Source organism: Aegilops tauschii, chromosome 5 (assembly GCF_002575655.3).
Source record: "Aegilops tauschii subsp. strangulata cultivar AL8/78 chromosome 5, Aet v6.0, whole genome shotgun sequence".
NCBI lineage: Eukaryota > Viridiplantae > Streptophyta > Magnoliopsida > Poales > Poaceae > Aegilops > Aegilops tauschii.
This window is the reverse complement of record NC_053039.3, coordinates 181,899,895-181,913,104: the sequence shown is the minus strand read 5'-3', so window position 1 is coordinate 181,913,104 and position 13,210 is coordinate 181,899,895. Positions and strand designations below refer to the sequence as shown.

Below are 13,210 nucleotides of genomic sequence, written 5' to 3'. Positions count from 1 at the left end.
CAGTCCAGCACATTTTTGTTGTAGACCATGCTGGAGATATATCACCATGTCTACTCTTATACTCCATCCGTTCCTAAATACTAGTTGACCCGTTGCACCAAATAACGCGGAGACCCATTAAAGACATGTTGTCGATGAAAATAGTTTCATTTTGCAAGGACATATTTGATACTCGTAGTAGAAAGCCCATGTGTTAAACCATGCTATTTTGAAAATGTCTATCAAAAAGATCATCCAGTAAACCCATGAGCCACAGTTCCTTTCTAATGGAAGCAAGTAACGCAATCTGAGATTGTAATAGTGGAAAGACCATTATCAATATTTTTATTATTCTTATAACTGTAAACAAGGAGACCACTGCCATCTGAATTCAAACATGCACCTGCCATAAAACCAGTAAAATGCACAAACAACACTCGCAAATTGTCATAGGCTTTCTGTAACAAGTAACCACTGTAATTTATTCAGCGATGACAAGAGCTGGTAGAACGATGGTTGTTTGCTTTGATCGCTGCACCCAAGAACGTTGAGGTCACAGTTAGTGGGGCAAGGAGCAGAAAACAAGAGAAAATAAAATTTTGAGAACAGCGACATATTCTTTGAGAAATGATCTGTCATCTTACTTGTCCCAACATGAAGATATTATGCTAGCCACCAGTGGATTGACCTCTTTGGGAATACCTAGTCGTTTGTTCTGGAACCCAACTGCTCCAAAAACTTGCATTGGATTCAGCCCACTCGAAAGTACAGGCAAAGTTGCTAATTCCCATAGGATAACTCACATAGGGGCAGAAGCTCCTGCTCTAACATGCATACAGAACGAACATAGGATTGTACATATGATAAGTATCTACAAGATAAGCAGCTTGTTGTGTTACCACCTAGACAAAAGCACCTGAGTGGACAAATCAAAACGCTGGACAGTGGCCACATCTAGCACACACGCTTTTCACATAACATTAGAATTTTGGTGCATCCTGGATGAAAGGCTTCTTGGAGACTGAATTCGGGTGGACTCCTGGATCTCCAGTATAGATATTAATCCAGGAAATTGTCCTATGGAAAATCAAAAATATAAGAACCATGAGCTGAAGGCATGCTTGTAATTAAAACAACCTACATGTAATCCGCCAGGGAGAATGATACTGCAAAAAAGGTTAAATCTCTTGTACTGAAAACCGTGCAAAGGAGTGCCCCCACTGTAATAATCTAAATTTCCTGGGACGTATATTTAATAGCTCAATTTTGTTCAAATTTCTGGGAATATTAATCATAAAGCCGAAGAACGCATGAAAGAGCAGACCAAATATATCTACCATACGACACCGAAAAAGATATCCATTGGAACTATTTTGTCAACAAATTGACAACCACAATAACCATGACAATCCTGCACAAAAGGCTTGTATACACCAGAATACTTTCACTCATAAATTCTGTCCAAAACCTAAGGTTTATTCTTAGATGCAAATATACTATCAACTCATAAAGCTGAGATATCCCTTTGGACCAGATCACCTAAGCTGGCACTAATATCAACTTTTACTTTGCAATAATCAGAAGATCTTCACACTTTCCTCTGTCCCAAATCTAATAGGTTTACAACCCTGATATATGACATTGACTACTGTCATGTTGCATTTCGAAAGCACAAGGGAAAAAGGCACAACAACCACGTGTAGGGCTGCTCCGAGAAACTCAGATGCTTAGTTTTCATCTTGATGTTGTAAGGTAGCAGAGACTCCATAGAAACAAACACATCAAAGCAAAGCGAAAAGAAGAAAAATGGCTACATAGCAAGCAATGATAATGAAAGAGATTTTCAGTTATCACTGACCACCAGAACACTATCAGCTCCATAAAAATGGCTTGGTATTGACTGTTGAATGGCAGAAGAACTGAATATAGAAGAATAAGCCATAAGGCACACTTCTCACAAAAAAAGAGATGGCCACCGTGAAGAAGCACGGGCCTAGTATGTCTGTAGTAACAGAGATGCTACTGTTCAATATAAGTAAACTATTCCGTGAGCAAAAGGAAAACATGCATGTAGCTAGAAATCAAAGAATACACATGTAGCTAGAAAGCAAGGAAGCAAACCTCGAGCAGCAAAACAGAGTTACAACAAAACAGAAGATCAACATGCAGCAACATAGGAGATCGCATAACCTGGTAAATAAACATAAATGAAGTAGTCAGAGCAGGCAAAGAAAACTTCATGCGCCAAGGCATTAAAACATTTTACAGTTCAGTTTGCAAGTTCAAAATTGACGCCATGGCGGCGCACAACTATAGAGTAAAAGATGGATTGCAACTGAAATGTCTCTCCTTGTATTTCCTATATTCCACACACCTAAACTAAACCAGCAAGTTAGCATGTAATTATTTACAAAGAAACACCACAACAACCTAATCAACCATATCCCTTCTTTAATATTTCCTTTCTTTTTTGTAATTCTACTTTTTCAACATGGCACAAGGATTTATGCCAATTTAATCTCACACTAAGATCTAAACTTAGTGTGTGGCATATATGTTAATACCCCCAACCTAAAATCTGAGAAGAGCAAGAACAACAAAACTTAGAAAGTTCCCTTGGTTATTCTAAGTTTTCGTCAAACTGGCAAAATCATTTGTAGGCAACTCAAGTTATACGCCGTGTGCAAGAAGTGAACTTCCTCAGAAACCTCACAAATGTACGACAAGTCAGGTAAGTAACAATATATTGAGGATGAAAAAAAAGCTTATCGATACATGAGTTGAGAAACCAATCATATACCTTCAGATTCAATGACGCAATTATCCTCGAAAGATCTTAAGCCTGGAGGGCCCTTCAACTGAACAAAAAACAGCAAGTCTGCATATCAATCAACACAAGAGACAGCTTGTTAGCAAATCCAGCAGTAAACAAAAAAACACGCTACTAATTCTTAATATCATTTACCTGTAAGATTTGTACACGCAAAGTCATGTTAGTGATTCTTACACCAAATCAGTATACCACCGCCATAGTACTACACCGTCTAATTACTATATGATTGTCAGACTGAAGAAAATCGTTGCAACCCCCTTCTGCCACTTAATGGATGCGGCCTCGTGTTCCTCCGCTTCAGATCAGGAACCTGAGGGAGGAAGAACGGTCGGCGGACGATGGTTATTTCCACTCTTGTTTCAATGTGATCAGGAAGCAAATGCAATCCACTTTCAGAAAACCAAAGTATATATACCTAAAGGATCGGTGTTATAAAAATGTGAGTTACACTCCCCACTTCCATGATCCATAATAAAATAAGAGACTTAGGAAAGGGGCTAGCCTTCACAAATAGCCCAGAAAGAGCAAGCAAAACTTGCAGAGTGGAAGGAGAGCTCACCTGGACCCAAGAATCTGTAGGTGGCCAAGCCAGATGTGACAGGGAGCACAGAGGATCTGAAGAAAGCATACAACTCATTAGGCAATACATTCCTCCCCTACAATCCGTGGCCATGCTGGCCATGCTCGAACCAGAGGTCCACAATGTTGCATCCAGTATCAGCACAACAGTAAGGCAAAGGCATGACTTCGGAACCTAATCCCAAAGCAGCAAAAATAAAATGGCAGTAAGGCGAAGATATGTAAAGATGCAAAGGTTGCATGAACTGGACATGCCAAAATTGACCTTCTCATCTTCGAGTTCCTCCAACAATGCTGCTTCCCCGTTCGAGGAGCTCTCTGTATCAGCCACTCGCCTGCTCATCTTCATGATGCTCACCTCAGCCTGCAAATCCATAAAATTTAATTTAAGCCAAGTATTTTATCAGTAACTCTCGCTCTCTGGGACAAATGTGGACCAGCTAAACTGAATATTCTACATCAGGCCAGAATCTTGACTGATTAATAACTGACATAAGCACTCGACCTGTGAACACTCGCTCTATGGGACAAATGCAGACCAAACTAAACAGAATATTCTACACGAGAACAGAATCCGGACTAATTAATAACGGCATAAGCACTGGACCTGTGAACACTCGCTCTCTGAGACAAATGCAGACCAAACTAAACTGAAGAAACATATAAATTTGTTTTTACCTTCATCCCATGAGAAGCCATAAACCTAGAAATTGCATTAGTTAGAAAGACTGCATAGACATGGCATATGTGCAAATATTTGTCCAATTACAAAATAAGAAAGGGATATTACCAGCACACTTTGGTTATACTACTTGGTTATGTTCAAATGGTACACAAAACCGTATTGGTAGATGAAGAAACGCAATGCAAGATCTTTCAGTCCCCTCTTTTCATCCCTCTCTGAATCCATGTCCCTTCTTTTTCACCCCTCTCTCTGAATCCAGATCCTGGCAATGATCAAGCTTCCAGTCCCCTCTTTTTCATCCCTCTCTCTCAAACACACATGACACATTGCAGCAAACATAACACATCAACTACTGTAATTGAAAACTGAAGCTGTGACTCTCTATTATCCTATTTCAGTAACCATAAACTCTGTACCTAGCAGCAAAGATCTCATAAATGCACATACACATGTTCACAAATTGTATCATCTAAATGCAAGAACAAAGGTTCAAAACAGGGAGGAAAATCACCTTGATTTTCTTCACCCCTTCAGCTAAATTCTTCTTCTTCTCTTCATCCTCAGATCTGTACACTTCATGTTTATAAAACCCATATATCAGCAAAGTTAAACATGTGTGATGGAGAAAGTAATAGGAAAATAGAGAGGAGCACCTCAGCAAGATTTTTGTGGCAAACTCTCCTCTTTCCTCTCTCCTTCTCCCTCCTCTCCTTCCTTCTCTCTCCCTCATCTTCCTTCTCTCCTTAAGGACCGGTCCATGGCCCTGTCATCCACGAGTTAACTGTGGCATGGTGGAGCAGCAGGCACCGCGCGACGCGAGAGAAGAGGGAGTCAAGGGCGCATATCTGGTCGACAGAGTGGCGGGCGCGACAAGGCTGACCCGAGGACCTTGCAAGACGCTGGATCTCGGCGGCGGCAAATCTCCTGGTGCTGCGGCTGGTGATGATGGAGGGGCCGCAAATCCCCTGTTGCGGCGGCTGGTGATGAGGGAGGAGGGAGGAGGGAGATGGTGCGACGGTGTGGCGAGGGAGTGAGGAGGGAGGGGTCAGGGGTGTGGCGGCTGGGCACTGGGGGGCTAGGGTTCACGCCCACGCCCAACTACAGGCCCGCACGTCCCCACGACGTGAGCGCGCGCACGCGGCGCGGCAGGAGAGGCTGCCCCGCGCACCCGAAAAACTGGCACCCAGCCAATCGGAGCTAGCCCGAGACCACATGTCATACCCCGTCCAGGATCTACCACGCGGTGAAAATGGCACAGGTGAATTCCCAGCGAGGATCCAACGGCCAGGAGCGAAAAAAAGACTGCGCTGACCAGCATTGAAGGGCCAACGAAGGACGCGATCGGGGGAGCATTCTCCAAGCTAGTTGGCTAGCCTCTTTATTGTTTTAAATTTGTCTTTTTTAGATTTCAAATGGACTACCACATACGAATGTGTATGTAGACATATTTTAGAGTGTAGATTCACTTATTTTGCTCCATATGTAGTCACTTGTTGAAATCTCTAAAAAGACAAATATTTAGGAACAGAGGGAATAGAAAACAGAGTTGGTGATGATGGTGTGCGTGCCATCCTGCAATATAGGTTGTCGGATTTATATCTAACGGATAGGAAGAAAACTATGGCAATTTTGCAAAAATATACCACACCCCTCTCCACGTTTGCAAATACGGCCTTCCCTCATTCATCCTTTTCTCTCACAAGATAAACTACTCATACAAATGCATCTTGATATTCCGTGCAACGCACGGGCATCTAGCTAGTTTCTTTTAAAATAGTTACTGCGATAATTGGGTTGAAGTGATATATTTTATGTCTGCCCCGAATGATTCCAGATTCACTAGTAGTAACAAAGAAAAGGTTGCCTTGTTAATTAACAGAAAACAGGGTGAAAACTATCACATGAGGCCGGTAAAAACGAGGCACACTGGGTTCAGCGTCATCGTTGATACGTCTCCAACGTATCTATAATTTATGAAGTATTCATGCTATTATCTTATCCATCTTGGATGTTTTATGGGCTTTACTATGCACTTTTATATTATTTTTGGACTAACCTATTAACCCAGAGCCCAGTGCCAGTTCCTGTTTTTTCCCTTATTTCAGTGTTTCGAAGAAAAGGAATATCAAACGGAATGAAACCTTCTGGAGAAGTTATTTTTGGAAGGAAAGCAACCTGGGAGACTTGGAGTGCACGTCAGGAAAGCAACGAGGGAGGCACGAGGCAGGGGGCGCGCCCTCCACCCTCGTGGGCCCCTCGTGGCTCCCCTCACGTATTTCTTCCGCCTATATATATCCATATACCCTAAAACTTTCGGGGGACAGAATAGATCGGGAGTTCCGCCGCTGCAAGCTTCTGTAGCCACCAAAAACCAATCGGGACCCTATTCCGGCACCCTGCCGGAGGGGGGAAGCCTCACCGGTGGCCATCTTCATCATCCCGGCGCTCTCCATGACGAGGAGGGAGTAGTTCACCCTCGGGGCTAAGGGTATGTACCAGTAGCTATGTGTTTGATCTCTCTCTCGTGTTCTTGATTTGGCACGATCTTGATGTATCGCGAGCTTTGCTATTATAGTTGGATCTTATGATGTTTCTCCCCCTCTACTCTCTTGTAATGGATTGAGTTTTCCCTTTGAAGTTATCTTATCGGATTGAGTCTTTAAGGATTTGAGAACACTTGATGTATGTCTTGCCGTGCTTATCTGTGGTGACAATGGGATATCACGTGATCCACTTGATGTATGTTTTGGTGATCAACTTGCGGGTTCCGCCCATGAACCTATGCATAGGGGTTGGCACACGTTTTCGTCTTGACTCTTCGGTAGAAACTTTGGGGCACTCTTTGAAGTTCTTTGTGTTGATTGAATAGATGAATCTAAGATTGTGTGATGCATATCGTATAATCATACCCACGGATACTTGAGGTGACATTGGAGTATCTAGGTGACATTAGGGTTTTGGTTGATATGTGTCTTAAGGTGTTATTCTAGTACGGACTCTTGAATAGATCGATCCGAAAGAATAACTTTGAGGTGGTTTCGTACCCTGCCATAATCTCTTCGTTTGTTCTCCTCTATTAGTGACTTTGGAGTGACTCTTTGTTGCATGTTGAGGGATAATTATATGATCCAATTATGTTATTATTGTTGAGAGAACTTGCACTAGGGAAAGTATATTGTTTTATGCTATTTTACCTTAAAGAGGGTATTTCGGTCCTACCTAATACTGATGATCATGTGCTAAGAACAATTAAGTAGGGTTGGTTCGATGACTGTGAGGATGATGATCGTATGACTTGTTATTAATAACGAGTAGAAGTTGTATGATGATGATTAGTAGGACTTGTTATTATATATGATGATGCATGATGCGCGCATGAAGAGTTATTATATATCAGCGGGTGAAATGAACATGGATTGGATTGAAGTGAAGGCAACATGCATGTGGTGCGTGTCGAAAGTAGTACAATCCAAACTTGATCAAGTTAGGATTAGTATTACTTTCGACATGCACCACATGTTGCCTTCACTTCAATCTAAGCCATGTTTAGGCATAGCAGTACGTACGTAGTGTTGGTAAACCAAGCACGGAGATATAAGAGAGGACACTTCTCTCTAATAGCTACCTAATAACAACCTAAATTAACCCCCCAAAACCCCCAAACCCCCCCCCCTTTCAAAAAAAACAAAAACCCCAGCCCCTGAAATGCTGACGCGTGGATGCCTATTGGTCCCGGTTGGTGTCACCAACCGGGACCAAAGGCCCTCCGTCCTGGGCTGGTCGCAGCGGCCACGTGGAGGACCTTCTGTCCCGGTTCGTGTAAGAACCGGAACTAAAGGCCAAGGGCATTAGTAACGACCTTTTAGTCCCGGTTCACAAACCGGGACAGAAGGCCCTCACGAACCGGGACAATAGGCCCTTTTTCTACTAGTGTATGAACCCTAGGCCTTGTTTCCTAGCATTGCAATACCGTTTGTGCTCACTTTTATCATTAGTTACCTTGCTGTTTTTATATTTTCAGATTACAAAAACCTACATATACCATCCATATTGTACTTGTATCACCATCACTTCGCCGAACTAGTGCACCTATACAATTTACCATTGTATTGGGTGTGTTGGGGGCACAAGAGACTCTTTTTTATTTGGTTGCAGGGTTGCTTGAGAGAGACCATCTTCATCCTACGCCTCCCACGGATTGATAAACCTTAGGTCATCCATTTGAGGGAAATTTGCTACTGTCCTACAAACCTCTGCACTTGGAGGCCCAACAACGTCTACAAGAAGAAGGTTGCGTAGTAGACATAAAGCAGTTTCTGGCGCCGTTGCCGGGGAGGCAAGGTAAGCGGCACTCACACCCCGTCAACTAAGCTCTTTTCTGGCGCCGTTGCTGGGGAGGTGAGTGCTTGAAGGTATATCTTTAGATCTTGCAATCGAATCTTTTAGTTTCTTGTTTTATCACTAGTTAGTATTATAAAAGAAAACTACAAACAATGGAATTAAGGTTGCCTCATATGCTTCATCTTTTTAATGTCTTTCGTGAAAATAAGGATTCCGATAATTGTGCTCAAGTGCTAGAAGAAGAATGCATTAGAATGTTCGGCACTAAATATTTGAATGATGAGCATGATTGCAATGTTGTTAGTACAAATTCTTTGAATATCCATGATGCTAATGATATGCAAAGCCACAAGCTTGGGGAAGCTATGTTTGATGAAGATGATATGTTTAGTCCCCCAAGTTTTGATGAGCAAATTTACTATGATGAAAGCATGCCTCCTATCTATGATGATTATTGTGATGACACGTATGCTTTAAAGAATAATGATAACCATGAAACTTGTCATCTTGATCTTAATTCTCAATCATATGATAGTTATTTTGTTGAGTTTGCTCCCACTACTATTCATGAGAAGAATTCTGCTTATGTGGAGAGTAGTAAATTTTCTATGCTTGTAGGTCATGAAAAGAATGCTTTAGGTGCTGGTTATATTGTTGAATTCATTCATGATGCTACTGAAAATTATTATGAGGGAGGAATGTATGCTTGTAGGAATTGCAAGAATGTGCTTAAAGTTTTGAAGTTATGCTTGTTTTGCCTTCCTATGCTAGTTGATTATTGTTCCCATAAGTTGTTTGCTCACAAAAGCCCTATGCATAGGAAGTGGGTTAGACCTAAATGTGCTAGTCATATTCTTCATGATGCTCTCTTTATGTTTCAATTCTTATCTTTTATGCGAGCATCATTGAAATCATCATGCCTAGCTAGGGGCGTTAAACGATAGCGCTTGTTGGGAGGCAACCCAACTTTATTTTTGTTTCTTGCTTTTTGGTTATGTTTAGGAATAAATAATCCATCTAGCTTCTGTTTAGATGTGGTTTTGTGTTTTAATTAGTGTTTGTGCCAAGTAGAACCTTTGGGAAGACTTGGGTGAAGTCTTTATGATCTTGCTGTAAAAAAACAGAAACTTTAGCGCTCACGAGATTAGCTAAAACTTTTTACTGGAGAATGCTATTTAGTTGATTCTTTTTGCAGATGATTACTAGACAAATTCCTCAGGTCCACCAATTTATTTCAGAATTTGTGGATTTCCATAAGTATACGTTTGATACAGATTACTACAGACTGTTCTGTTCTTGACAGGTTCTGTTTTTCGTGTGTTGTTTGTTTATTTTGATGACTCTATGGCTAGTAAAATAGTTTATAAACCATAGAGAAGTTGTAATACAGTAGGTTTAACACCAATACAAATAAATAATGATTTCATTACAGTACCTTGAAGTGGTGTTTTCTTTTCTTTCGCTAACGGAGCTCATGAGATCTTCTGTTAAGTTTTGTGTTGTGAAGTTTTCATGTTTTGGGTAAAGATACGATGGACTATGGAATAAGGAGTGGCAAGAGCCTAAGCTTGGGGATGCCCAAGGCACCCCAAGGTAATATTCAAGGACAACCAAGAGCCTAAGCTTGGGGATGCCCCGGATGGCATCCCCTCTTTCGTCCTCATCCATCGGTAAATTTACGTGGAGCTATATTTTTGTTCACCACATGATATGTGTTTTGCTTGGAGCGTCATTTTATTTTGTTAGTATTTGCCTTCTGTTATTTAGAATAATGTTTTGCATCTCTATTTTCAATAAAAATGTCAAGGATAGCCTTTACCATGCTTATTTTGCAAGTATACATGTTTCTGTTTCAAAACAGAAAGTTTACCGCTGTTGCAAAAATTCCCTAGAAAAGTCATAATGTGATAAAATGTTGAAACCTTTTGCATAATAAGATATGATAAATTTACTACAGTGGGAATTTTCTTTCATAACTTTTGGAGCTAGGGAATTATGATGAATCTTGCATTCTTTACAGACTGTACTGTTTTGGCAGATTGCTGTTATGTTTGCATTGTTTGCATATGTTTGCTTGTTTAATGATTCTATTTGAGGATAGGAGTATTAAATATGCAGAGGCATTTAGTATGCAATGTTGAATAATAATTTTAGTGATTTTCTACAGTAGAGTATGATAATGTTTTTGCATTGGTTTATACTAACTTATCTCACAAGTCCTTGTTGAGTTTTGTGTGGATGAAGCTTTTGAGATTTAGGGAGACCATGATATGAGAGGAATTAAGGAGACACAAAAGCTCAAGCTTGGGGATGCCCAAGGCACCCCAAGATAATATTTCAAGAAGTCTCAAGCGTCTAAGCTTGGGGATGCCCCGGTTGGCATCCCACCTTTCTTCTTCGACAACTATCGGTTAGTATCGGTCGATCCTAAGTTTTTGCTTCTTCACGTGATGTTTGCTAATCTTAGAATGTCGTTTTCTTTAGCTTTGCTTGCTATTTGAATAAAATACCAAGATCTGAAATTCTTAAATGAGAGAGAGTCTTCACATAGCTACATAATTATTTAACTACTCATTGATCTTCACTTATATCTTTTTGGAGTAGTTTGTCATTTACTCGTGTGCTTCACTTATATCCTATGAGTAAATGGTTGAATGATTTGAATGTCATAAATCTAAAATTATATATGTTTCATATGCCTTTCCCATGGGGAGTAATGCCTTCACATATAAGAAGTAGAGGTCGTAAATTTATTGAAGGTTAGCAAACATTGTATTGGTCACTTGAACAATTCATGAAAGAATATTGAAGGAAGAGAGATTTCACATATAAATATACTATCTTGGACATCTTCTATGATTGTGAGCACCATTAATTATTTTCAAACCTGAGCAAATTAGTTGAAGTTGGACAAGGAAGACAACATAATGAGTTATGCTTGGGTATATTTGTATAGAAGTTATATTGTTATGGATCCTCTAACATGTGGTGCTTGCTATTTAGAATCCTTTGCTAGCCAAAATATCTGTACTAAGCAGGAATACTGCTTGTGCATCCAAATTCCTTGAACCAAGTTTATTCCATGAGTGTCCACCATATCTACCTATATGCGGTATTTACCTGTCGTTCCAAGTAAATTTGCATGTGCCAAACTCTAAACCTTCAAATAATAATCTGTTTTGTATGCCCGAATCGCTCATGTAGCGACTAGGGGCTGTCAGTATCTTCCATGCTAGGTGGGTTATTCTCACGATGAGTGGACTCCGCTCATCATTCACGAGAAAATGGCTGGTAAGTGGGATGCCCAGTCCTATGATCAAAAGACCAAAAATAAAATCGCAAATAATTTAAACAAAACTCCCCAAGGAATGTTGATAGTTGGACGGCACCCGTTGTTTCGGACAAGCCGTGGAGTGTGAATGTTGGTGGAGAGGGAGTAAAAACTTTACCTTTCCGCGTGGGAACCGCCTATAATGTATCTAGTATGGAAGATATTGGGAACTCTTGGCCGTTATGTTGACAATGAAAGCATACCTCTCAAAATTATTTTCATCTCTGTTTTTGCTTCGAGCTCTGGCACCTCTGCAAATCCCTGCTTCCCTCTGCGAAGGGCCTATCTTTTACTTTTATGCAAGAGTCAGTAGTATTCCTTCTCATTCCAACCTACTCTTTAGTTGGCAAGCATCATGTGATGGAAAGATCTAAGCATATATGGCCATTCAAATATATTTGATCATGAATTATTATTGTTGACATTACCCTTGAGGTAAAAGGTTGGGAGGCGAAACATTAAGCCCCTATCTTTCTCTGTGTTCGATGAATACTATTTGTTCTAAAATTATGCTTTGAGTGGTAGCAATCATGAAAGACTAAATGATAGTTGAGTATGTGAAGTTTGCTGAATCAAAGCTCTGACATAGACTCTTCCTGAAAATAAGATGAATTGCAATTGTTTGATGACTGAGAACATAGTTTGTTAGTTTTCAAGAAAGTTTATGATCTATACTTTAACATGTGAATAGTTTGTTACTTGATCATGCAAAGTTCTATGAGTTGAGCTACTGTTATGACATATAATGATGCTACAAAAGGTGATTGAAATTATCATTGATCAAACTTATGCACCTGCTAGCATTCACACTTCATAAATTCTTTCTTTTATCATTTACCTACTCGAGGACGAGCACGTTAAGCTTGGGGATGCTGATACGTATCCAACGTATCTATAATTCAGGAAGTATTCATGCTATTATATTATCCATCTTGGATGTTTTATGGGCTTTACTATGCACTTTTATATTATTTTTGGGACTAACCTATTGACCTAGAGCCCAGTGCCAGTTCCTATTTTTTCCCTTGTTTCAGTGTTTCGAAGAAAAGGAATATCAAACGGAGTCGAAACGGAATGAAACCTTCGGGAGAAGTTATTTTTGGAAGGAAAGCAACCCGGGAGACTTGGAGTGCACGTCAGGAAAGCAACGAGGTAGGCACGAGGCAGGGGGGCGCGCCCTCCACCCTCGTGGGCCCCTCGTGGATCCCCTGACGTATTTCTTCCGCCTATATATATATATCCATATACCCTAAAACTTTCGGGGAACAGAATAGATCGGGAGTTCCGCCGCCGCAAGCTTCTGTAGCCACCAAAAACCAATCGGGACACTATTTCGGCACCCTGCCGGAGGGGGGAAGCCTCACCGGTGGCCATCTTCATCATCCCGGCGCTCTCCATGACGAGAAGGGAGTAGTTCACCCTCGGGGCTAAGGGTATGTACCAGTAGCTATGTGTTTGATCT

General features: G+C 40.8%; 1 protein-coding gene across 29 annotated transcripts; it reads right to left on the bottom strand.

Annotated features, from left to right (window-relative positions):
- Positions 1 to 298: 298 nt before the first annotated feature.
- LOC109732138 (uncharacterized) lies at positions 299 to 5,265 on the bottom strand. 29 transcript variants are annotated; one of them, XR_002225276.4, is made up of 11 exons: positions 4,730 to 5,261; positions 4,588 to 4,649; positions 4,182 to 4,492; positions 4,070 to 4,094; positions 3,657 to 3,755; positions 3,372 to 3,566; positions 2,945 to 3,122; positions 2,780 to 2,857; positions 2,101 to 2,169; positions 624 to 1,056; positions 299 to 511 (listed from the first exon to the last, which is right to left on the bottom strand). XR_002225276.4 is itself a non-coding variant. In XM_073500080.1 (10 exons), exons 3-6 carry the CDS (start codon positions 4,088 to 4,090, stop codon positions 3,042 to 3,044), a joined length of 501 nt encoding a protein of 166 aa, XP_073356181.1. In that variant the 5' UTR covers positions 4,091 to 4,094; positions 4,588 to 4,649; positions 4,730 to 5,261; the 3' UTR covers positions 299 to 511; positions 624 to 1,056; positions 2,101 to 2,169; positions 2,780 to 2,857; positions 2,945 to 3,041. The 29 variants fall into 29 exon arrangements, 14 of the variants coding, with proteins under 14 accessions (XP_073356181.1, XP_073356188.1, XP_073356183.1 ...); XR_002225277.4 differs by having other exon boundaries at positions 4,182 to 4,486; XR_012184436.1 differs by having other exon boundaries at positions 3,372 to 3,427; positions 4,182 to 4,486; positions 4,588 to 4,642.
- Between the last annotated feature and the right edge of the window lie 7,945 nt (positions 5,266 to 13,210).

Excerpts from the sequence above, each read along its gene's own strand:
- LOC109732138 (XM_073500076.1), bottom strand. The coding sequence starts at position 4,806 with ATGAGGGAGAGAGAAGGAAGGAGAGGAGGGAGAAGGAGAGAGGAAAGA. Across the intron at positions 3,756-4,587 it reads AAGGGGTGAAGAAAATCAAG|GCTGAGGTGAGCATCATGAA; the intron begins GTGATTTTCCTC and ends ATGGATTTGCAG. Across the intron at positions 3,228-3,371 it reads CTACAGATTCTTGGGTCCAG|GTATATATACTTTGGTTTTC; the intron begins GTGAGCTCTCCT and ends CCGATCCTTTAG.